Here is a 23,743-nt window from a genome sequence, read left to right on the forward strand (position 1 = left end):
AATGTGCCAACCATGAGAACTAAGATGTCATGTCCCTTGTGCCTGTAGTTACACTGGCTCATTCACCCTTCAAATCGGAACACAATAATAGTGAGTACTGTTATTTGGCGGTAGAATAACTGATGAGTGGGTGGTACCTACCCAGACGGGCTTGCACAAAGCCCTACCACCAAGTATTATATATAAATTATTTATATATATTTTTTTAATATTATTCATATATAATAATTTGACACGTCATCTAGAGATATGCAAAAAAAAAATGTATTCGTGAAGTAAATCTGTAACGCATTGCTAGTTAAATTGTTCCATGTTTTAACGTCACGCGAAATGAGCATTAGCGAAAGTGCAGCCGCTGCATTTTAACTAATCAATCACCACTTTACTTTAAACCGTTTATTACGTTATCTCGTTTCAGTAATTACACTTAAAATTCTTATACTCATTTTTACTGCTTCATATACATAAATAAATGAGAGCCAAGATGGCTCAGTGACGATTGCAGGTTCAAACCCAGGTAAGCACGACTATATATATGTGCTTAATTTGTGTTTATAATTCATCTCGTGCTCGGCGCTGAAGGAAAACATCGTGAGGAAACCTGCATGTGTCTAATTTCATCGAAATTCTGCCACATGTGCTTTCCACCAACCCGCATTGGGACAGCGTGGTGGAATATGTTTCAAACCCTCTCCTTAATGGAAGAAGAGGTCTTATCCCAACAGTGGGAAATTTACAGGCTGTTACTATAAACATAAATCCACATTGATTTCTCTGATTCAAAACCAGTAGATATCTACATAGACTCTCGCTCTTTGTCAGATCATACCGAAGTTTTTCTTTTTGAACATATGATATATTGATTAATATTCGTATTTTTATGTTAATATATATCAAAATCAAAATATAATATATTCATGTAGACTCATAAAAAAAGTTTCGATTTGTCATTTTAAATTTCTGATTCCACTAAAAAGAACCGACAATAAACACAGCAGTCACTGGTTTTCTATGATATATTATATAAGAAAGTTTCATGTAAATTACCATAGACAATTTTATGGTGGTTGATGGTTTATGGTGTGGGTCACTAGTTATTCATATATATATATTTAGGTTCAGAAATGAAAATAAAGAAAAAAATAAAAAAAATATATGACTACCCTACGTAATTACATTTATTTATTCTTACTTGAAACCAAAATAGCTTACTCTTATAAATTATTATTTAATTTACACTAAAAATCACATATAGGTATAGAGACTAATTACAACAATAAAGCACTTTTACGAACAATGAATCAACGCACTTCCTACTTGCCGTAACGACCACCGAAATCACAATGAATCAATGGCGGTAGTGCAGCTCATTTTATAGTCAATCAAAACATATATCTTATACGGCCTCTCCTGACGTGGAGTCGTCCTCGACGACGTTTGATGAACACCCTTCCGAGTTGTCTTGTGGCATATCAACATCCTCACAGTCAAGTTGTGGCATTGACAAACCTTGGCTTGTTCCAGGCGTTGAATTGTCCTGTTCTCCCACATCATCATCGTCATCTGCGGATTAAATCGTATAAAAATCTTTTATGTTACATGAATATTTTAGTGACATATACCGTCCCGATACCCGCACGACACACAAGGCGCCATTGTGTGCCATACAAATATCGCGACCGTATACTTTATATCCGTTGTATGAGTTAACTCGGAAGTCATTATGCTTTACACATGTTCCGAGTTACACATACATAAAAACATGTCTTCCGAATTAAACATTAATTCAGGTATCAGAAACGTAATACATGTCATCCGAATTACATCGTAATTCAGGTATCACAAAAATTATACATGTCATCCGAATTACAGCGTAATTCAGGTATCACACAAATTATACATGTCATCCGAATTACATCGTAATTCAGGTATCACACAAATTATACACGTCATCCGAATTACATCGTAATTCAGGTATCACAAAAATTATACATGTCATCCGAATTACAGCGTAATTCAGGTATCACACAAATTATACATGTCATCCGAATTACATCGTAATTCAGGTATCACACAAATTATACACGTCATCCGAATTACATCGTAATTCAGGTATACACACACCATAATTATAAGCTCGACCAAAGTCAACATAAAGAATTCGTATTAGCACTTACGACTGAAGAACGACGCACAAGACTCAGGAGGCCATTCGCCCTTCCACGGCACCATATATTGTGCCGCAGCTTGGGTAGTTTTACCACGACCTCCGCTCAGAAGTTTGAGCTCGTAGCGATCACTTGCTAACACTTTAATTACGCGGTTCATACCCCTCACGGCTCGACAGAGGTCTATGCGGACTTACATGAGACATAACTTTGCATGTGTGAATCGTTACCCATAAAAGCATGTTTCAATCCAAACTAACAACAATAAAAACACGGACGTGTATGTCTCGCAGACATAACATACCACACCAACCACGGCTCGTCAGAGGCCAACATGTGGCATGACCCTGCGAGTACACCAAGACCACATGTCTGAGCAGCTACAAGACAGTGTCCGAGCACAAACACAAATCAGAACAACTCGCATATAAAAATTTACATAAAGAAGAAGAAAAAAAAAAATCTTTCACAAAAAAAATACACTTTAGATGTAGCAAAAGACAGAGACCCCGGCATAGGCATGTTCACAAAAACTCAAATACAGATGAATTAACTAAATGCCGAAATAAATGAATTAATTCACCATTAGACATAGCGGAGCTCACATCGGAAGTCCACTCTCCTTACCACGGAATCATGTATTCCGCAGCCGCTTGCGTTGATTTCCCGTACGAACCAGCAACAATCTGAAGCTCGTAGCGACTGTGGGGAAGAACTCTCACCAGATGGTAGCGCCCTCGCTTCCCAGTCGATCGTGCCTGTTTTCATCCTGCTTCACATTCTGCGGTTCAGGTGTGTCAACCAAAGCCCTAACTTTTTAGTGACTCGGCCTAACCTGACTTTCGCTAATTATACGCCGTAACAATCGTGTACGTCGGTTTCGCGATGGCGATCTCAGAGAAGGCCGGCGGCCGGCCTGACTCTGCGTGCTGGTGGTCTACTGCTGGTCGGCGTGCGCATCAGCGATGAGTCTGCACACGAGCTTACGCAGCGTGGCCTGCCGCCTCTCCTTCGCCTTTCAGGGGCTGAGTGGTGCGTCCCGCTCGCACGCTCCTTCAGCTCGTCGTGGCGCAACCGCAGCTGCTGCACTCTCGTCACCGGAAATGTCAACACTGGAAGGCTGGATAACGCTAGGCCTTATTGACGCCTCGTCCTCTGCACAGAATAAAATAACCACACAGAACAAATTCACAAATGGAGATTATCCTTCAATTTGGTACACTTGTAAGCTAAAGTCACAAAAATAGAACAGCCTAAAAAGAACGGCTATAAAACAAACAGATATGAGTAACAACCACCCGGGTAGTTCCCGTCGGAGGAGTGAACGCTCATGACTTAGATCTTTCACGCGTTATCATCATGTTTATTACGCGAGCAATTTCTTCTATGCCATGACCGTGAACGCGAATGTGAACGATTTCTTCTATACCGTGACCGTGAACGAGTTCTATCGTTACTTGAACGCGAGTGAGTACTATCACAGCGCGAGTACAAGATAGTTTTACTATGACGTGAACGTGAACGGGATCTATCATGGCATGAACGTATTCCGTCATGAGGCGATCGTAAAATATGCCTACGTTCTTGCCGTGATTCACTGCGGCGGCTACGCCTAGCCTCAGAGCAAGGCGGCGACTCAATAAGCCGTTTACGTGGCATTCTAAATTAAAATTAACGGTTGTTTGAGAGGTATCAAGGCTATTAATTGTGGGCAAATAAGTTGAATCCCACTTCTGAATTTAGGTTCAGAAATGAAAATAAAGAAAAAAATAAAAAAAATATATGACTACCCTACGTAATTACATTTATTTATTCTTACTTGAAACCAAAATAGCTTACTCTTATAAATTATTATTTAATTTACACTAAAAATCACATATAGGTATAGAGACTAATTACAACAATAAAGCACTTTTACGAACAATGAATCAACGCACTTCCTACTTGCCGTAACGACCACCGAAATCACAATGAATCAATGGCGGTAGTGCAGCTCATTTTATAGTCAATCAAAACATATATCTTATAATATATATATATACATATATATTCTTATAATCTAATTTAACCAAAAACATCCCGAAGGGAGTCTCTGGTTCTGAGATTATAAAAAGCCCTAATCTAGTCCCTGCGTCTCCTATCGAGGAAAGGGAAAAAGGTGGGCGTATCATTGTTTCCTGATCCCCGATCTTCTTCGGTGGATCTGGTCATCTGCAGCACTTCCCGCTCCTATTCTGCTACCTCCTGCAACACGACGTGAAGGAGAAGGAGCGCATTTCCAAACTACAAACCTCGCTACGGAGTATACCTTTTTTGATGTTCGTGTGTAACTAATGTGTAATTTGCTACTCATAGATAGTCTATGGAAGTTTTCATCAATGATCTGACATATGAGAATCTACAACGATATCGGTTCTCATGACATTAATACAATACGTAGCCACAGTAATAGCTTCAAGTAAATGTTACATTCGTTACTTAGCTAGCGAAATTTTTAATTTCATTATTTTACTTCTATAATATATGTACTAGACAGAGTATTGTACTATAAAAGAACTAACACAAAACGAGCCAACTACATTGTCTTGGTGTGAGTGACAGCTACGCTTCACACTCTCCAAGCATTACTTGGTGGCAGGGCTTTGTGCAAGCCCGTTTGGGTAGGTACCACCCAGTCATCAGTTATTCTACCGCTAAATAACAGTACTCAGTATTGTTGTGTTTCGGTTTGAAGGGTGAGTGAGCCAGTGTAACTACAGTCACAAGGGATATAACACCTTAGTTCCCAAGGTTAGTGGCACATTGACGATGTAAGGAATAGTTAATATTTCTTACAGCGTCACTGTCCTGACCTCTTACCATCAGGCCCATATGCTCGTCCGCCAGCCTATACTACAAAAAATACACTAATGGTCTAGTATGTGTTTGCTTAGTAGCCAACAGTTGGACACTATCTTTGAATTAATATTAATGTATCTTCCATCTTGTCGTTTATGACATTTTTAAATTGAAGATTCACATTCATTAACGTATATAGTCTGTCTCCAGTAGTGTATCACACATGCATACGATTATTTTTCCTACTTTGACTCAATAATTTACTATAATAATTTAATTCAAAGCACAGAAACAAGTCAAGGTTTCACTAAATATTACGTAGTATCCAACAAACTGAGTCTATTTATTTCCAAGTTGGTTTCAGCGTTCTTCCCTATTCGAGGATTAGGTTGCGGACAGTTTACCTTTGTGCTTACTCTGTCCACTGGTGAGTGGTTTGCTTACGACTATTGTGATAGATTTGTGTACATCGATACAGGAAATTGAACCTTATACCCTGGTACTAAGACACGTTTTACAGAATATGTGATATTGCATTATTTTGTTGGTAATGTGAATTGAAAGGTATATGAAGTTTGAGATTGAGGTTTTAATTATATTTAATATAAATTAAATTTGTAATGTTTTTTTTTAATATCACATTTTTTGTACCATGGTACAATTGAATATTGTATTTTTAAAATATTAGTATAAGAAGTATAATACTGATATGATGCATAATATGTTATATGTTAGTAAATTTATATAAAAAAAAATTATATTCAAAATCTAGCAAAAAAATTGCGTTATGTCTTGCTATGAGTACATATAAAGTCACATACATATATTAAAGATAATAATAATCTTATTAAACCTTTTCAAAATGTATATGAAAAAATCTATATCAATCATTTACAAGTGAGCTTAATGTGACAAGTATTCTCTTTAGCTTACTTAGAAATAGCTGAAAAGAAATGCAAATAAAACATAAATTATATACAACCTACATTTTTCATTATCAATAAGCAAGTGGTGAAATATTGAATAAAGATTTTTGATTGTTTTAACTTTTGATTTAATATTGGCGAACGAATCATTAAACTTACCATAGCGGTAGGGGTAGGTAGATGAGCTAACATAAATATCCACCATCAAGCATTACATAATATAGAACTTCTTCATTCAAATTCTGTCATGACATTTTACTTTAATTACGTTTAAAAGAACATAAATACGTAATTAGGTCAGTAAAAAAAAACAGCCATAAATGCAAATAATATCATAAAATTTTGAACAACCTTAATGATTGCTCAAACATATTGAATCACGTTTTTGCTGTACGTTCATAACAGTATTATCTCTTATTTAATGAAATTGTGCTGAGGACGAAAAAAGTAAGCTGGAAATACGTCACGCCGCGCAAAAATATATTAATATTTACCTCTCAGAGTAAGAAAAAAATGCTTGCTCACATTTACCGGTTTCGTAACGAGATTGTCAATATATTTTTATTTTGTCAATCGAGAACACAAAAATAATATTTTTTTATTACATCGACGAAAAGCTTATTAAGAAAAATTATTTGTATTTAAATATTTATTATACGCAACGAGTTCTGATATGCGTTATAAGGCACATTTTCACTTAATCAAAACAAAATTCTCAGTGGTAAATACGTGCTATAGTTTGTATATTAAATATGAATAAGCTTTGAAACACGCTACTCAAATAAAACAGTGTTGTTTAATATTAAAAAACGAATAAAAAATTTAGTTTTGTTATTTTTAACTTTTTATATTTAAAATAAAAATGGCGTAAATTATGGTATATACAAGTTTTGCCCGCTACTTTGTTCGCGTTTGAATTTAAAAAAGTATTCTTTAGTTCACAGATTTTACTACAACTAATTAATTCTATATAAGGCAGCTTTTGTGATATTTAGATTGTGGTCGACGCCCTATGTTGCACTACGCTACTACGGGGTAGTAAGGGGCTCAACCATCACTTTCTAGGCCCAAGCCAACCTCAGCTGCTCGTAACACGCCATGCTGATCAACAGACGAGGCTCTAGCGACTCGCCAACACGCATTGGATCAGCGCGGCGGGTTAGGATCCTATCCTCCTTATGAATCCACAGCCTTAATATTTACGAGTGTATATTACAAGCATATATATGTGGTATGAGCATAATCGAAACACTCAAAGCGATATCTATAACAATTTCGTATCCATCTTTTTTCCATCAGCTTGCCAATCAACTCTCCAGTTTTTCAGTGAAAAAATATTGACAAAACTTTACAGTGCAAGCAACTAACGTTTGAAAGGTGAAAAGCGAATCGAGTTAACAATACCGACAGTCGATTGACAGTGAGGCATTCAGATAAAACCCTTGTGTAGCCGCGCTATTGTTTTGTTGCACTCGGTTTTTCATACCCAATGTTATCTCTAGCCATAGAAATGTAGAGCCACTGTACACTGAAACCTATTTATTTCTATATAGTAAATAAACAGCCTGAAAATTTCCCACTGCTGGGCTAATGGCCTCTTCTTCCATTAAGGAGAGGGTTTGGAACATATTCCACCACGCTGTTCCAATTCGAGTTGGTGGAATGCACATGTGGCAGAATTTCAATGAAATTAGACACATGCAGGTTTCCTCGCGATGTTTTCCTTCACCGCCGAACACGAGATGAATTATAACCACAAATTAAGCACATATATATAGTGGTGCTTGCCTAGTTTTGAACCCGCAATCATCGGTTAAGATGCACGCGTTCTAACCACTGGGCCATCTCAGCTCAGCTTATTTCTATATCAATCAATCAATCAATCAATCAACAGCCTATTTTTGTCCACTGTTGGACATAGGCCTCTCCCAGTGCACGCCACTGTGGTCTTTCTCCGGCTACTCGCATCCAGCTCCTGCCTGCCGCCTTGCGTATATCGTCACTCCACCGTGCCTGAGGACGTCCTACACTACGTTTGCCGAGACGCGGTCTCCACTCTAGAACACGTTTTCCCCAACGGTTGTCGGTTCTACGACAAATATGACCAGCCCACTGCCACTTCAGCTTACTAATCCGGTGGGCTATGTCGATGACTTTGGTTCTTTGACGGATAACCTCATTTCTGATGCGATCCTTCAAAGAAACGCCGAGCATAGCCCTTTCCATAGCACGCTGAGCGACTTTAAGTTGGTGGACCAGCCTTGTCGTGAGTGTCCACGTTTCGGCTCCGTATGTCATGACGGGTAGGACGCACTGATTGAAGACTTTCGTCTTAAGGCACTGTGGGATCGACGATGTTAGGATTCGACGTAACTTCCCAAACGCTGCCCAACCCAGCTGAATTCTTCTATTCACCTCGTCCTCAAGGTTGTTTCTACCTAATCGCAGAGTCTGCCCGAGGTAGACATATTTTTGAACAACTTCGAGAACGGTACCGTGTATCGTAGTCGGTTCCGGTAGAACATGTTCATTGAACATGACCTTGGTTTTATCCAAGTTCATCCGTAGGCCGATACGCATAGAAGAATCAGCCAGCTCGTTCAGCATTTGTTGTAGGTCCTGCAGCGTTTCTGCCACGATGACGATGTCGTCTGCGAATCTCAAGTGAGAGATGTATTCGCCATTGATGTTAATGCCACGTCCTTTCCAGTTCAGCGTCTTGAACATATCCTCCATTGCATTAGTGAACAATTTGGGGGAAATAACGTCCCCTTGTCTCACTCCTCGATGCAATGGTATGGGATTTGTTTGCTGATTTTGTACTCGGACGGACATGGTGGCAGCTTCGTAGAGACATCTCATCACTTGGATGTATCGCCAATCAACTTGGCAACGCTGCAGGGACTCCAGAACAGCCCAGATTTCAACCGAGTCAAAGGCCTTCTCATAGTCCACGAATGCAAGACACAGGGGCCGATTATACTCATGGGACTTCTGTATAATCTGCCGCACTGTATGGATGTGGTCTATGGTGCCGTATCCGGTCCGAAACCCGGCCTGCTCCGGGGGTTGGAATTCGTCGAATCTTCGCGCAAGACGGTTCGTGATCACTCTTGAAAACAGCTTATAGACATCGGCTCAGTAGGGATATGGGACGATAGTTCTTCAGCAGGGTTTTGTCTCCCTTTTTGAAGAACAGGACGACCACACTCCTACTCCACGCCTCCGGAGTTCTCCCTTCGAAGAGGACAGAGTTAAAAAGCGTCTGAAGTTCCCTAAGTACCGGTTTACCTCCCGCTTTTAATAGCTCTGTGGTAACGCCGTCCTCTCCAGGGGCTTTTCCATTTTTAAGCTATCCAAGAGCAGTCTCGATTTCGCCAATACTGACTTCAGGCAGGTCTTCGGAGAAATGGCGTGTTAATGTAGCTCTAGGATCCTCATTTTCGGGATCAGGTCGAGATGCATGCGATGCGTATAACCGGCCGTAGAAGTCCTCTACTTCCGAAAGTACTGCCGGCTTAGAAGAAACGACTTCTCCACTTGCTGTGGTCAACTTCGTCAGGTGGCTCCTTCCAAGAGATTGTACGAACACCTTAGACCCCCGATTCTACTCAATAGCTCTTTTTATTGCAAGAGTATTGGAGCACCGGAGGTCGTGTCGTACGCGCCTGCTGATCTCTTGGTTTAATTGCCGTTTCTCTGACGAAGTGACAGGTGGGTTTTCACGTCGTTTCTTCATGAGCCCCAAAGTCTCTTCCGAAAGGTTCGACTTCCTGCCCTTACGCTGCATGCCACAATATCTCGTGCCTTCTTCCCTGAGAATTCGAACTACATTTTCGAGGTTCTGGTTTACGTCCGTTGTGGTTTCCACGGCAGCGAATCGGTTCTCCAGGATTGACTGGAATGTTTCAGATCCCGCAATGGTTTGGAGCAGCTTTGGTCGGAGCGTGGACTTCATCAGACGGGCGCGCTCGGCCTTAAAATTGATATTCAGAGAGCCTCGGAGGAGTCGGTGATCACTACCGGTATTGAACCTGTTAATCACTGAGACGTCTCTGAATATATGCCTCTTGTCCGTCATTATGAAGTCGATCTCGTTTTTCGTCATAGTGTCGGGGCTTTGCCACGTCCACTTCCTTTGCGGCTGCTTCTTGAAGAAGGAGTTCATCAAGAAGAGCCCCTCCCGTTCGAGGAAGTTGACAAGCATTTGCCCCCTATGATTCTTGCTTCCAAGTCCATGGGGTCCTACTACCGATTCGCTGCAGTTCTGTACTCCCACTTTAGCGTTGAAGTCCCCCATGACAACGTTGTAGTGGGTTTTCGTGGTGAAGTGGAGGGCCCTCGATATGTCATCGAATAATTCTTCCACTTCATCGTCCGAGTGTGTCGAGGTCGGTGCGTACGCTTGCACCACCTTGAGGCTGTACCTCTCGGTGAGCTTTATAATGAGGTACGCTACCCTGTTCGACACACTGGAGATTTCCACCACGTTGTCAACTAGGGACTTATTTACCAGAAACCCAACGCCACCTTGGGATTGTTGGTCACCCTCTCGGAAGTACATTAGGTGGCCTGATTCGAGGGTTACGGTGTCCTCTCCCTCTCTACGGACTTCACATAGCCCTAATATGTGCCACCTAATTTTCCCAAGTTCTACCTCAAGTTGCGCTAGATGCGAGTCAAGCCGTAGCGTGCGTCCGTTGTACGTCGCAAGGGTCAGTCGGTTGTGGTGGCCTCCCGTAGCCCGGTGATTCTTAGCACCCCCCGTCCCGCCGTTACCATCGTCGCCACCATGACGAGGAATAGCGGGGCTGCCGGGAACTGGGGGCCGTGGCTTGCGTGTGTGCTGTATGTGGAGGTTGTGCCCATAATCGCCACGCTGGGCAGGCGGGTTGGCGATCGCAGGGCGTAGCTTCTCGCACCGGTGACGCTGCTGCCCGTCACCGGCCTGTGGTATTTAGCTACGCCTATTATGTTGATGGTTATACCGCCATCAGTCGGTCGCCAGAGCCTCGTTTGCTGGTCGGCAGGATGCACCACGGGCAGGTGAGGTTGGCTTGGGGCACTAAGGTGTAGTTTGCGCCCCCTTACATCCCAATTTCTATATATATGGATTAATTTGTTCCACTGATATCTTGCTCATAAAGATTCAGAAGCCAAATGGTCGAGTAGTGTGTATAGCGGTTTTCATGGTATGCTAATGCAAGGTCCGGGTTCAATTCCCGGACGAGTCGATATAGAAAAAGTTCACTAGTTCTCTATGTTGTCTTGGGTCTGGGTGTTTATGGTACTGTCGGTACTTCTGATTTTCCATAACACAAGTGCTTTAGGTACTTAGGTACGTTGGGATCAGAGTAATGTATGTGATGTTGTGCAACAACAACAATAACAACAGCAACAGCCTGTAAATTTCCCAATGCTGGACTATGCATCCTCTCCCTTTGAGGAGAAGGTTTAGAACATATTTCACCACGCTGTTCCAATGCGGGTTGGTGGAGTTCACACACAGAATTTCCTCACGATGTTTTCCTTCACCTTCGAGTACGAGATGAATTATAAACACAAATTAAGCACATGAATATTCAGCGGTGCTTGACTGGCTTTGAACCCGCCATCATCGGCTAAGATGCAAGCGTTCTAACCACGGGGCCAACTCGGCTCTCTTGTCTCGATGTTGTCCAATATTTATTTATTTATTATTTACGAGTCTTATGTTTATGCTTAAAGTGGAAATGTACTATTCATATACCCACTGGCCCAGTTCTCAATCGGACTCATCACTAGCAAATCCAAAGTTTATTCATACCATTCGTCATGTCGCCGTTGATGTTATCACTGTCGTTTCCAGCTTTTTGAATACTAACCGGTCGCTCAATACAACGCGACGTACAGTCAGCTGCGACACGACGTAAACCAAACTGTTGACAAAAAAAAGTTAGCGTCAACGTATATGTGTCTCTCGCTTTCCCGATTCTAGTTCCGTTCATCAAGTTTTGTTGCCGACTGTAGTTTCGTTGCGATCCCTACTTTGATATCCCTTTGCCTCGAGCTGTTTCCCCGCAACAATTTGCATGTTTCATCTCTTCGCCGGTTTTCAGTAAAAGCAACGGGTTTGACAAATGGTTTCGCCATTTTCGTACTAATTTCATAAATATCTTTATTATTGTTTGGTTAAAATTGACGTAAAGAGGTACTATATGTGGACATAATTTGGAGATTTTTACTAGAAGACTCTGACCTCTATTCTACATCATAGAAGTATTTTTTTGCGACAATTCAAATATTGCTATATCATACATACATACTCTAGCTAAAAAAATACTAAGGCATATATTGTAACTCATCATCATCAGCCCGTTTTTGTCCACTGCTGGACATAGGCCTTTCCAAGTACACGCCACTTGTCTTTCTCCGGCTACTTGCATCCAGCTCCTGCCTGATGCCTTGCGTATATCGTCACTCCACCGTGCCTGAGGACGTCCTACACTACTCACTCTAGAACACGTTTTTTATATTGTAACTATTAGCATAGTTATGTTCTTTGTAGTTCGTTAGTGGTACAGCTTCATGAAAGTCTATCTCGGTCCACCCGCTCATCACATATTCTACCTTTAAACAATACCTATTATTGTTGCGTTCTGGTTTGAAAGATGAGTAAGTAACATCTGGGGCTTCGTTGCCGTGGTTGGTTGATACATTGATGATATTATGAATCAATAATATTTTTTGAACATTAATGGTTAAGAGCAGTGATGATCACTTATTATTAGGTAACCCATTTGCAAGTCTGCCTACCTGACATAAAAATAAATCAAAACTTCTTGAAATCATTAATTTTGTACGTTAAATTGTAACTTTTATTATCTTTATATAGACACAGATATAACACCATTTGACTCGAAGCGAACCTACCGGGTCAAAATAAGACAAAATTTATGGAAAATTTGTGATAAGGGTGGCAGCTGTCTCCGTGGAAAAATTTCCTTGAACTTTACTTTTAAAAATATCAAAGTGATAGTTGTGTACCTATGTTTATATTCATGAGAGAAAAATAATGGTTTTAACCATTGAATCGAACAGTTTACTTTAACATACTGCAAGAGTTAAAGGCACTCGAAGTTCGTAAGGTACTTTGCATAGTCGATTTTTACGACTCCTTTTAAACATTATTTCCATAGATACTAATTTTATAGTGTCACGTAATTTTTCAATCAATCATCTACGAAAGCTCCTAGCTACTTCTATGATTAACATAACGTTTAAATATTCTTGCAAAATATTAAAAGTTCTTGTAGAAATAAAAGTTAATTTTAAATGTAATTTCATTTTAAAAACGAGTTAAAATTCGAAATCACTAACAAGTACAAAATGTTATATATTTCTGTTTGACACATAGCACACATAGCAATAAGAATAATGATTTGTTTTTTGTTTAAATTCAATTGAATCCAATAAGCATTATACTGTCACTTATTTATTGTATTTATGTATTACTTAAGTAACTAAAACAAATCTTTGTTATCAGGTCAAAGCGACGACACCGAAATTGGACCGTAACGGTTACTACTTCTACGTGACATCTACAGCTAAGAAGAAAAAGATCAGTCTGATGCAGCCGAAGCCGCCTCGGATGGCGTTTGAAGAAAAGCGTCGTCCAGGGGTAGCTGAGAGAATCCACAGTGTGGCTCGAAACGCCACGGAGAACGGACGTGGGGACTCTATGTCGCAGCGGGTCCCGACGGACGCGCCACGCGCGCGCTTATACACGCAACTCGAGAGTTACCAACCAAGATATCATACGATACGTGAAAATAGTGATAAACGAGTGGACAGTGAGTGTAAGAAACGCAGGAGTGACCAAAGGAGGACCGGACATCCGCAGACTATCAGGTAGGTTTGTTTACAAGCTCTACTTGTTGAATGCGTTAGTGTCTATCAGCGGTAGTCGGTATTACGAAGCATTTATTGCTGATATTTAATATGTTATTATAATAGCAAATCTAGCAAAGATTTTGACATATTTTATTATTAATATTAATTTGGTAAAGATAATATTTTTGAATATTTTTTTATCGGAATTGTTAATTTGAAAAATAAATTTATAAAGCTATTGATAATTACTATAGTAAATGGAGCATTGTATTATTTGTATTGCAAAAAGATTTTTGATGTATTCAACATTACTTATCCCAAAAACTTTTAGCCTGTAAACTGTGCAAAGATCTCTTGAGAATAAGGTTTAAGCAGATTCCATCATACTGCTTTAGGGGGTGAGTGTACAATACTTATACAGTAGTGAAATTCACATGTAAGCCTTACGGTATATTCCTTGACTATGGAGAAAGAGATAAATTGTAAACATTAATGCATCTAAAAATTAATTCATTTCCGAATTTGAACACACATTTTCCGTAAAGATACCAGTTATAAACTCTAGGTTAACTTGCTTTTATAATAGGAATAAATAAATTATAAATATGTATATTAGATATTGCCAATTTTTTTTTTACACATACCTACATAAATGTTTTATCTAATTTATCCATAATCGCGCACGTTTTAAAAATTTTTAATAAACCCTAAATTTATTATAAAAATTTTCTTACAAATTTTTTATGCACTAAATATATTTGTTGTCTTAAATTTTCGCGATTATTACACATTTAAATAAAACTAATTATAACGGATGAATCGCGTATATTAATTATTTTTAAACATCCCGTTTGTCTACCCGTGACCACGAACACTGCAAAGTGCTCGAAACGTCGGGATGTTTAAAAATAATTAATATACGCGATTCATCCGTTATAATTAGTTTTATCTAAATATATTTTTTGAGCTTCTACCTAACAGTCTGTCATAATCTTCATCGAACAGAATGTTAACGTAAAACGGTATTTTTATCTCTATATTTTCTTTTTAGCCTGTGCCCTTTGTATATAGAGTCTTCAGTTCTATAGGATTACGTAGATTAATATTTTTTTACTCAATATGTTCAAAAGTTAAATAGATAAACATGATACTTCTACAAAAATTACCATATAATAAATCGATACAAATAATAATAATTCAAAATCAAAGATAGTACGTATGTATAGATGCATACTAAATAGTACTATATACATTATTACAGGTATTCTGTGTCCCTTTATGCTAAGCAGATACTCACGATGGTGGCGAATGTTTGAAATGTTTTCATTCCAGATACTCAACAAATAATGTCATTGGTGTACGAAATATAATCCATATGAAAGATTAACTATAATAATCGAAAGGTGTCAAATTAATCGATATTTTAAACCGATACTACATAGCTTTACATTTTTCTCGCCGCCATTAGTAAAAACACTTCTCTGTCCTTATATCCCTACAACAACAACAACAACAGCCTGTAAATTACCACTGCTGGGCTAAAGGCCTCCTCTCCCTTTGAGGAGAAGGTTTGGAACATATTCCACTACGCTGTTCCAATGCGGGTTGGTGGAATACACATGTGTCAGAATTTCTATGAAATTTGTCACATGCAGGTTTCCTCACGATGTTTTCCTTCACCGCTGAGCACGAAATGAATTATAAAGACATATTAAGCATATGAATCAGTGGTGCTTGCCTGGGTTTGAACCCGCAATCATCGGTTAAGTTGCACGCGTTCTAACCATTGGGCCATCTCGACTCTTTATACTCTGGTTTCCCTTCAAAACATATATCCCTATGTATGCTGAAATCTTTACAACTATGCAACGGATTTTGATATAGTTTTATTTAATAGATAGAGTGATTCGAGAGGAAAGTTTTTGTATATAATACATGAACAACATAGTAAAGTAACACTGATAATTTTAGAAGTTTCTAATAGGATGTAAACAAACAAAATCTGTAGTATATTTAGTATTAGCATTACACCTGTGCGAAGCCGGGGTGCATCGCTCATTTGAAATAGAAGAGGGGGTGTTGTCTATGTAATTCAGCTAGTAGTAAATGCTGAGTAATTATTGGTTAATAAATTTAAATCATATTATAAATTCCGTTTAAATTTATGACTATAATGAATAGGTTTTCGATACACACGTTAACAAATATCCATCAAATCCCGCCATTGTCCCGTCACATTATTAGTTTTGTTTGTGTTAATGCAAATGCAATTAAACATTTGATTTTAGAATACGTAATGAATTAACAATTACAAATGGGAATCAATTGAAATGAATATTAATAAGCAGACGTTCTGACGCGGGTTTATCGAGGCTGTTATTTTGAATGATGTTTCTTTCTAGCCTTTTTCCTACTTCATAGTTTGGCTAACTTACAAGATGACTTTGAGCAGAGATAGCGTCGTGGTTAAAACGTGCATCTTAACCGATAATTGCAGGTTCAAACTCAGGCAAGCACTACTGAATATTCATGTTGTTAATTTGTGTTTATAATTTATAATACATCACGTGCTCAAAGGTGAAGGAAAACATCGAGAGGAAATCTACATGTGGATAATTTCATAGAAATTCTGTCACATGTGTATTTCATACCCGCATTGGAACAGCGTTTTGGAATATGTTTGAAATCTTCTTCTCAATGAGAGAGAAGGCCTTAGCCCAGCAGTGGGAAATTTACAAGCTGTTGATAATGATGATAATGCAAGATGAGTTTAAATAAATAATAAAGAAATATTGAAAAACATCACGCACATTACTCTGATCCCAATATAAGTAGCTCAAGCACTTGTGTTATGGAAAATCAGAAGTAACGACAGTACCCATCCAAAACAACATAGAAATCCAGTGAACTTTTATCTACATCGAAACCGGTGTACACTACTCGACCACAGAGGTCATCACAGAGTTTGTTTTGGCCGTATTAATAAAATTTTATCGAATTTTACTGTCAAGGAATTCGCAGTGTCAGCCTGGATTTAGAATCGGCAGTGTTACATTCTCGTTCAACGTATCCTACTTCAGATATTACAACAGACTAAAATGCTAACGTAAATCTGAATGAAGATTCTTCGTAGAGCTCAAAATTTTGGCATATAATTTTCCGATTTAATTTAACCAGCAACCTGGGACCTAATAGTCTGTGTGTCTGTTATCGTACTAGATAAGCTTTGGATTTAAGTGTTTATTGTTTATTTATGACTACAGAGCTATGTCAAGCCTTTTAATAACAACGGTTCTGATATAAACATACTAGTATTTTTACATCCAAATAATAATTATTAAACTCCTATTGTATAACAAATATTGATGCTGTAAGAAATTTACCTTTCCTTACATCGGCAATGTTGCACCAAATTTAGGATCTAAGATGTCATGTCCCTCGTGCCTGTTCCCTGCTTTCTGTCATTTAAATCCGAACACGGTTTGGCGGTAAGTTAATTGCATATATCTGATGACCCACTACCTAGATGGGTTAGCAACTCTGCAAGCCCTACGACAAGCAAAGTCTATTAGAGATTGCTTGTATAATATGAACCAAATAAAATCAGCTGATCAAATACATAATACTAAAAATAAACTTATGTATAAAGTAGCGCCCCGTCCCGCCTTCGCACGGATGGACATAAGGTTTTTTTATTCTTACCTTTTTTGTTGCTTTTTTTCGACATGTTGACAACTTAATAAATTATATACCTAAACCTTCCTTATCCCTCTGTCTGTTAGTAAAACCGCATCAAAATCCATTTAGTAGTTTTAGAGTATATCGTGAATATACAGACAGATGCGGCTGGGAGACTTTGTTTTATATGTAGTGATGTGAATGTCAAAAAATTAGTTTTTTTGGAACCTTTTGGTACTAAACAGTCAGTTCTGACAAATATTATGATACAACAATCCAGTTGATCTTGTTTACATTCGGGTATCGTTGCCAGATAATGTTATTCCAGTAATAATATGTGTAATTTGACGACATTGCGTGCCTAATTGCATATGAATTATTTAATTAGAAATAGCGCGGATTATGAGTGTTATAATTTATTAATACAAGCTGTTATATTCGAATAATTTATCTGTTTCATAATTACTAACTTTAAAACAATGCATTGACAAAATAATTTGAATATTTAACTTGTGTAATGGTGAAAATAGTAAATAGGAATTTCCGGTTACTACAGTTTGTGAGCTGATATGGCCCAGTGGTTAGAACGCGTGCACTTTAACCGATGTTTTCGGGTTCAAACCTAAGCAAGCACCACTATATATATGTATGTGCTTAATTTGTGTTTATAAATCATCTCGTAGTCTGCGGTGAAAGAAAACATCCTGAGGAAATTCTACTACATGTGCATTCCACCTACCTGCATTGGAACAACGCCGTGGAATATGTTCCAAACCCTGTCCTTAATGGGAGAGGAGGCCTTAGCCCAGCTGTGGGAAATTTACGGGCTGTTACTGTTACAGTTTTTGTATATCTGATTTTATGAAAACTGTCATCGGGATTAAACCTGAGGTACCTATATGTATGTATAACACCCGAATTGGAACTGCAAATAGCTAATATTTCTCCTAAACAGGAGACGGTGCCTTTGTCGGGGGATATTTGCTTTGTTTAACTATTTTATGTACATTCGGACTAACTTGTTTTGATCCACGACTTCATTAACTCAATGTTTATCTTCATAATTACTTCGCATTATATTTTGAATCGTTTTTATTGGTTGATATGTCCGGACTGATTTCACAGCAGCCAATCAAAGTAGAGAATAGTCTAGTCGCTTCTATTCTGTCACTCATATAATCCAATGAAACGGCAAATCTGAGACGTTGGAAAGAGACGCACGATCATCGACTTTATGTGCTTTCTGAGGCACGGGAGACACACTTCGAACATCCAGACTCAGGTTGTCTAAAATTTTTTACTAATCCTTCCTGGGATTGAACAGCACTAGATCAAAGAAGAATAATTTTGGCACAAATAAAAGTCATAATAATAATAAAAAATGGATCAAAGAATTATGTAGAAGAGATTTAAATAAATTGTAATCATCGTAACAGAATGCACGGCAGATGTCTTATCGATATTAATGTTCACTGATGGAATAGAAAGTTAATAAATGCATAAATGATTATATCGTATAATAAATAAAATAAAAACATAGTTTAATTAGTAAAATAAACGTTAATTATTATAATAATATATGGTGTAGTATTCGTGCTGTGTTGATGAAGTTTGGTAGAAGTCACTCATCAAAAACTTTACCCTTTCTTGGACATTGGTATCTATATATTCCTATAAGGCTGTGCTAATTTTTTTCTAAGAAGAAATAACTTATATAAACAAAGCCGGTTATAGACCCGACCTCATAAACAGATCACGTGCACCAACTTCGAGAAATAGAACGAAACTTTTATTTCTTGTTTTAGAGTTTTTAAGTATTCACCTCATGGATACATTTCGTCATGTTGGAAAGGAAATAGTCATAGAAACCCGCACTTTATAAAATCATTCCCAACAACAACAATCAACAACAACCGCCTGTAAATTTCTTACTGCTGAGCTAATGCCTCCTCTCCCATTTGATAAAAACTTTTGAAACATATTCCACCACACTGTTCCAATGTGGTTAAGTGGAATTCACAAGTGGCAATTTTTTTATAAAATTAGACACACACAGGTTTCGTCACGATGTTTTCCATCACCGCTAAGTTCGAGATGAATTATAAACACAAATCAAGCAAATGAAAATTTAGTTGTGCTTTACCTGGGTTTGAACCCGCAATCATCGGTAAAGATGCACGCGTTCTTACTACTCGGCTTTTAAATCTTAAAACATCCTCGCATAGAAGAAATTTGGATATCGACCAAACGGAAATTGAGTACCTAGTCAGAAATATGTGTCTACTTATATCTACAAATAACATTAGTTAAATATATCTATCTTTAAGACGTAGCAAAACTATTTCTCTGTAACGGAAAACCTATAAAAACAATCATCGCCGCGTACCGTCAATCATTCGGGACTCTGTTTTCATTCAATTTTTCCTCACAGTTCATTTCGTTCTTATCTACAAGACCAAACCTTGAAATCAATTCATTCAAAATCGAACTCTAATGTACATAAATATGAAATAGAAATTCCATAATATGGAAAGAGGAGTTATGTCTGTTTTATATTACACTTATTAAAACTGTTTATTATTACAATTTAGGTAAAAAATATTAGACATATTAATTTATTTCGTATATAATATAATGACCATTGGCTAACAATATACGTTACTTATCTATACAAATAAATAAAGTTGTAGCGTCTGTTTGTAATGTTTAATTAATACATATAAAAGTATATTTTATATTTCTAACTAAAAAAATATAATTTTTAAAATTGAATTAATATATTCTGACAGGACTTTCTCTGGTAGATTGCTGATGTTTTGTGGAGTAACTTAGTCTACTTATATTTTATAATGGTAATTAAGGCTTCACACAAAAAAAGCCTATGAAATTGCTAATATAATCCGATTCAACTACCATTCGGACAAAGTCGCGTGAAACAGCAGTTATTTATATAAAACTAGATTTCTCAGATTCAAATTCCTTCCTTCCTGATTTGCTATCCCATAGCATATGATGTCACACTAGAGGCCATAAAATAATTACATATATGCATAAAAAGATACATTATTTAATTGTTATATAAAAGACAAACCAAAAAACTAACAGACGTATTTTCATAATGATAATATAAGTATCAACAAATATACGGAAAAATGGATCAAAATCCAAGGGTTTAAGTGCGATAATGCCTTGCACGTGTAATGTATACGAAATTTTAAAAATAATTTGATCGATGAGTCTGCGGTGGCCGAACGCGATCTCGATACAAGAACATTATGACTTTTAAATTATTGTTTTATAATTTAAAATCGAATATACCGAATAAATGTGAAAAGCGAATCTGTGAATAACGGCACAGTGCGGGCATTCTCGTGTGGTTGATGAATTTAACGAAACCTTGTTTATGTAGATTTTATTTACAGTAGGTTTTACAAAAATGAGCAACGTTTTTATCATCACTACATATTAAAAAACAAAGTCACTTACTGCTGTCTGTCCCTATGTATGTTTAGATCTTTAAAATTACGCAACGAATTTTGATGCGGGTTTTTTTTAATAGATAGAATGATTGATGACAATACTCCAATATAGTAAAGAAACACTGATAATTTTAGAAGTATGTAATGTGATGTCGTAAATAAACAAATTCCGTAGTATATTTAATATCAGTATTGCACTCTTTCGAAGCCCGGGCCGGTTGCTAGTATTGTACATTTTTAAAGTATAATGTGTGTGTGTATGATAATAAAAAAATGATTATTACTATATTGTGTGAAGAGGTAAATTTATCTGATTTCTAAATCATATTCTTGACATAGCATTTCTATTTATAGAAGGAAGGTGAACTCCAGCTGTAATGAAATTAAAATGCTGACAGTTTTAGCCGCAAAATGATTAAAAAAGTGATGAACAAAAAACAGCTGTTTCGCTGTCTGCCTATATTTAACCTAAGTGTATCACATTTTTGATGATGAATATTATATATATTATACAGAAAACAGTTATAGAATCCTAATTTTATAAATGCTCAATTGACACACGCTTAGCTTTAGATAAATGACTCTTTTAATTTGAAGATAAAACTAAACGAAAAGTTATCTTTGCAATAATACAATGAGTTTACAGCATTATAACTATAATAAATATTCCATACTGGAATTCGAACCAGAAACCGACTCCAAATATAACAACAATAATTGTAACTACATTATATAATCGTAATTCGACTTTTAAGTAGTCTAATATTTTTCATTTTATTTTATTTAGGAAAACAATTAACAATATTTTGATTACGCAATTATTTTTATTAATTTTTAGTGCATATGAATTTGTTTTAAAGTATTTTTTTCTATTTGTTAAAATTTTTATTTTTATATATAACAAAGTAGCATAATATGTCCTTTTTCAGTCTCTGGTCTATTTGTGTACCAACCTTCTTAATAAATGCATTATATTAAACAGTGTCTCTGTGTGTAAAAAAGAAAAAAAAGTATCTCGAAATTTCAATCGTAACCACGCGATGGCGCGCACCACGTATGAAATATTTTACGATATTCATTTCATGTTTTTGGTTTGATGAATACGTTTTAATTAAAGATTTTATGATTATGAATCCTGGATTGGATATTGGAATGGGATTTTTCCATTCTGAATAAACTTCGTAGAATCAATAAACTATCTTCGTAATCCAAACGAACGAAAGCACACTTCGTTATAAATATATAACACGGTCTATTTATAATTAGAATCAGACCGAATCTACAAAATCAACAACATCAAGATATACACGAAAAATTATCATCGAATACTATATTATATTGTTTTTTTTTTTAATTTAGATTAAGTTCTAACTTGCACTTGCTTATGTAATGATTACAAAACATACTAAATCAATATATATGTTACAGTAGTTTTATATTTCCGTCTATATTACAATATACCAGTTGAATCATTATGTATCTCTAAAACAAATCGAGCCACGTGGGACCAGTGGTTAAAATATTAGAATCTTAAGCGATGGTTGTGGGTTCGAACCATTGAATTTCTTTGAAGAGAAATATTGTAACGAAACAAATAATATAATTGCAATTCGCATTGAAACAGACTGGAGCAATAATTTAGAAATATTTTTAAATAGCCAGGGAAGACCTTTAGCCCACCAGTGGGACATTTACAGGATGCTACTTTTCTATAAAGTAAAATTTTGATTCAATTCAATTCAATAGTTAAAAAGTAGCGCAAGTAATTAACGTCAGAGATAAAGCCTGACATACGTACATACACTTGAGGGTTGTAGTCACGAACAATATTGCTTTCAACTGTAAATTAATGAATTGCTTTGGGGGTATTTTTATTTGTTTTAGACTAGGGTCGTTTAACTTTGAATACATAAATAAAATTCATAAATTTCACCTGTGGTTGGGTATTTATCACTCAGCAACTATTCTACTGCCAAACGTGTAACTCAATTTTTAATTATCAGAGTGGACCAGTGGATACATGGGTAAGGTTATCTTGCCGGTTCAGTTCCGGTTCCAAACCGGTGGTAGCTTCACTTAAATGTAAAATGACGATTTAAAATTGTTCGTGTAAAAGCCTACTTGAATAAAGTTTATTTTGATTTTGAATGAAACTTTATCATTTCCCTGTTTGGTGGCAAATTGTCCATGTAGTAGTGGTTCATAAGTTTTGGAGTTCCAATATCTGTGGGAGTGATCACTAACAACAAGATGGTAATTGATCAGCGCGCCTTTTAGTCGTGGTTCTTAGTTTGTATAAATAATAACACATGTGCTTTTGATATTCTAATACAGACTGTTATCAAAGGTTTTTTTTTATGGTATAGGTTGGCGGACGAGCATATGGGCCACCCGATGGTAAGTGATCACCATCATCCATAGACAATGACGCTGTAAGAAATATGAACTATTCCTTACATCGTCAATGTGCCACCAACCTTGGGAACTAAGATGTTATGTCCCTTGTACCTAGTTACACTGGCTCACTCACCCTTCAAACCGGAACACAACAATACTGAGCACTGTTATTTGGCGGTAGAATAACTGATGAGTGAAAGAATCACTAAGTTACAATTATCCAACATTCCGTCGAAAACGTGAATTTTATTATGCGAGTATCGAACCTTTGGAAAAATTCAAATATTTTTTCATTCCCCCGTATCAACGACAACTTTTGTGAGGGTATTTGAAGAGTTTACAGGCTTAATGAGGATGTGGGCGGGTCGGGACGCTGGGACTCATT

At 37.0% G+C, this 23,743-nt stretch overlaps 1 protein-coding gene across 1 annotated transcript in view; it reads left to right on the forward strand.

Moving 5' to 3' along the window:
* The window catches only part of LOC124531981 (kinesin-like protein CG14535), a 415,871-nt gene that overhangs the window by 131,185 nt on the left and 260,943 nt on the right, over positions 1 to 23,743 (forward strand). The window contains exon 4 of the mRNA XM_047106585.1: positions 13,458 to 13,822. Within this exon, the coding sequence (XP_046962541.1) occupies positions 13,458 to 13,822 (365 nt within the window). The remainder of the gene's footprint in view (positions 1 to 13,457; positions 13,823 to 23,743) is intronic.

This window comes from Vanessa cardui, chromosome 8 (genome assembly GCF_905220365.1).
Source record: "Vanessa cardui chromosome 8, ilVanCard2.1, whole genome shotgun sequence".
NCBI lineage: Eukaryota > Metazoa > Arthropoda > Insecta > Lepidoptera > Nymphalidae > Vanessa > Vanessa cardui.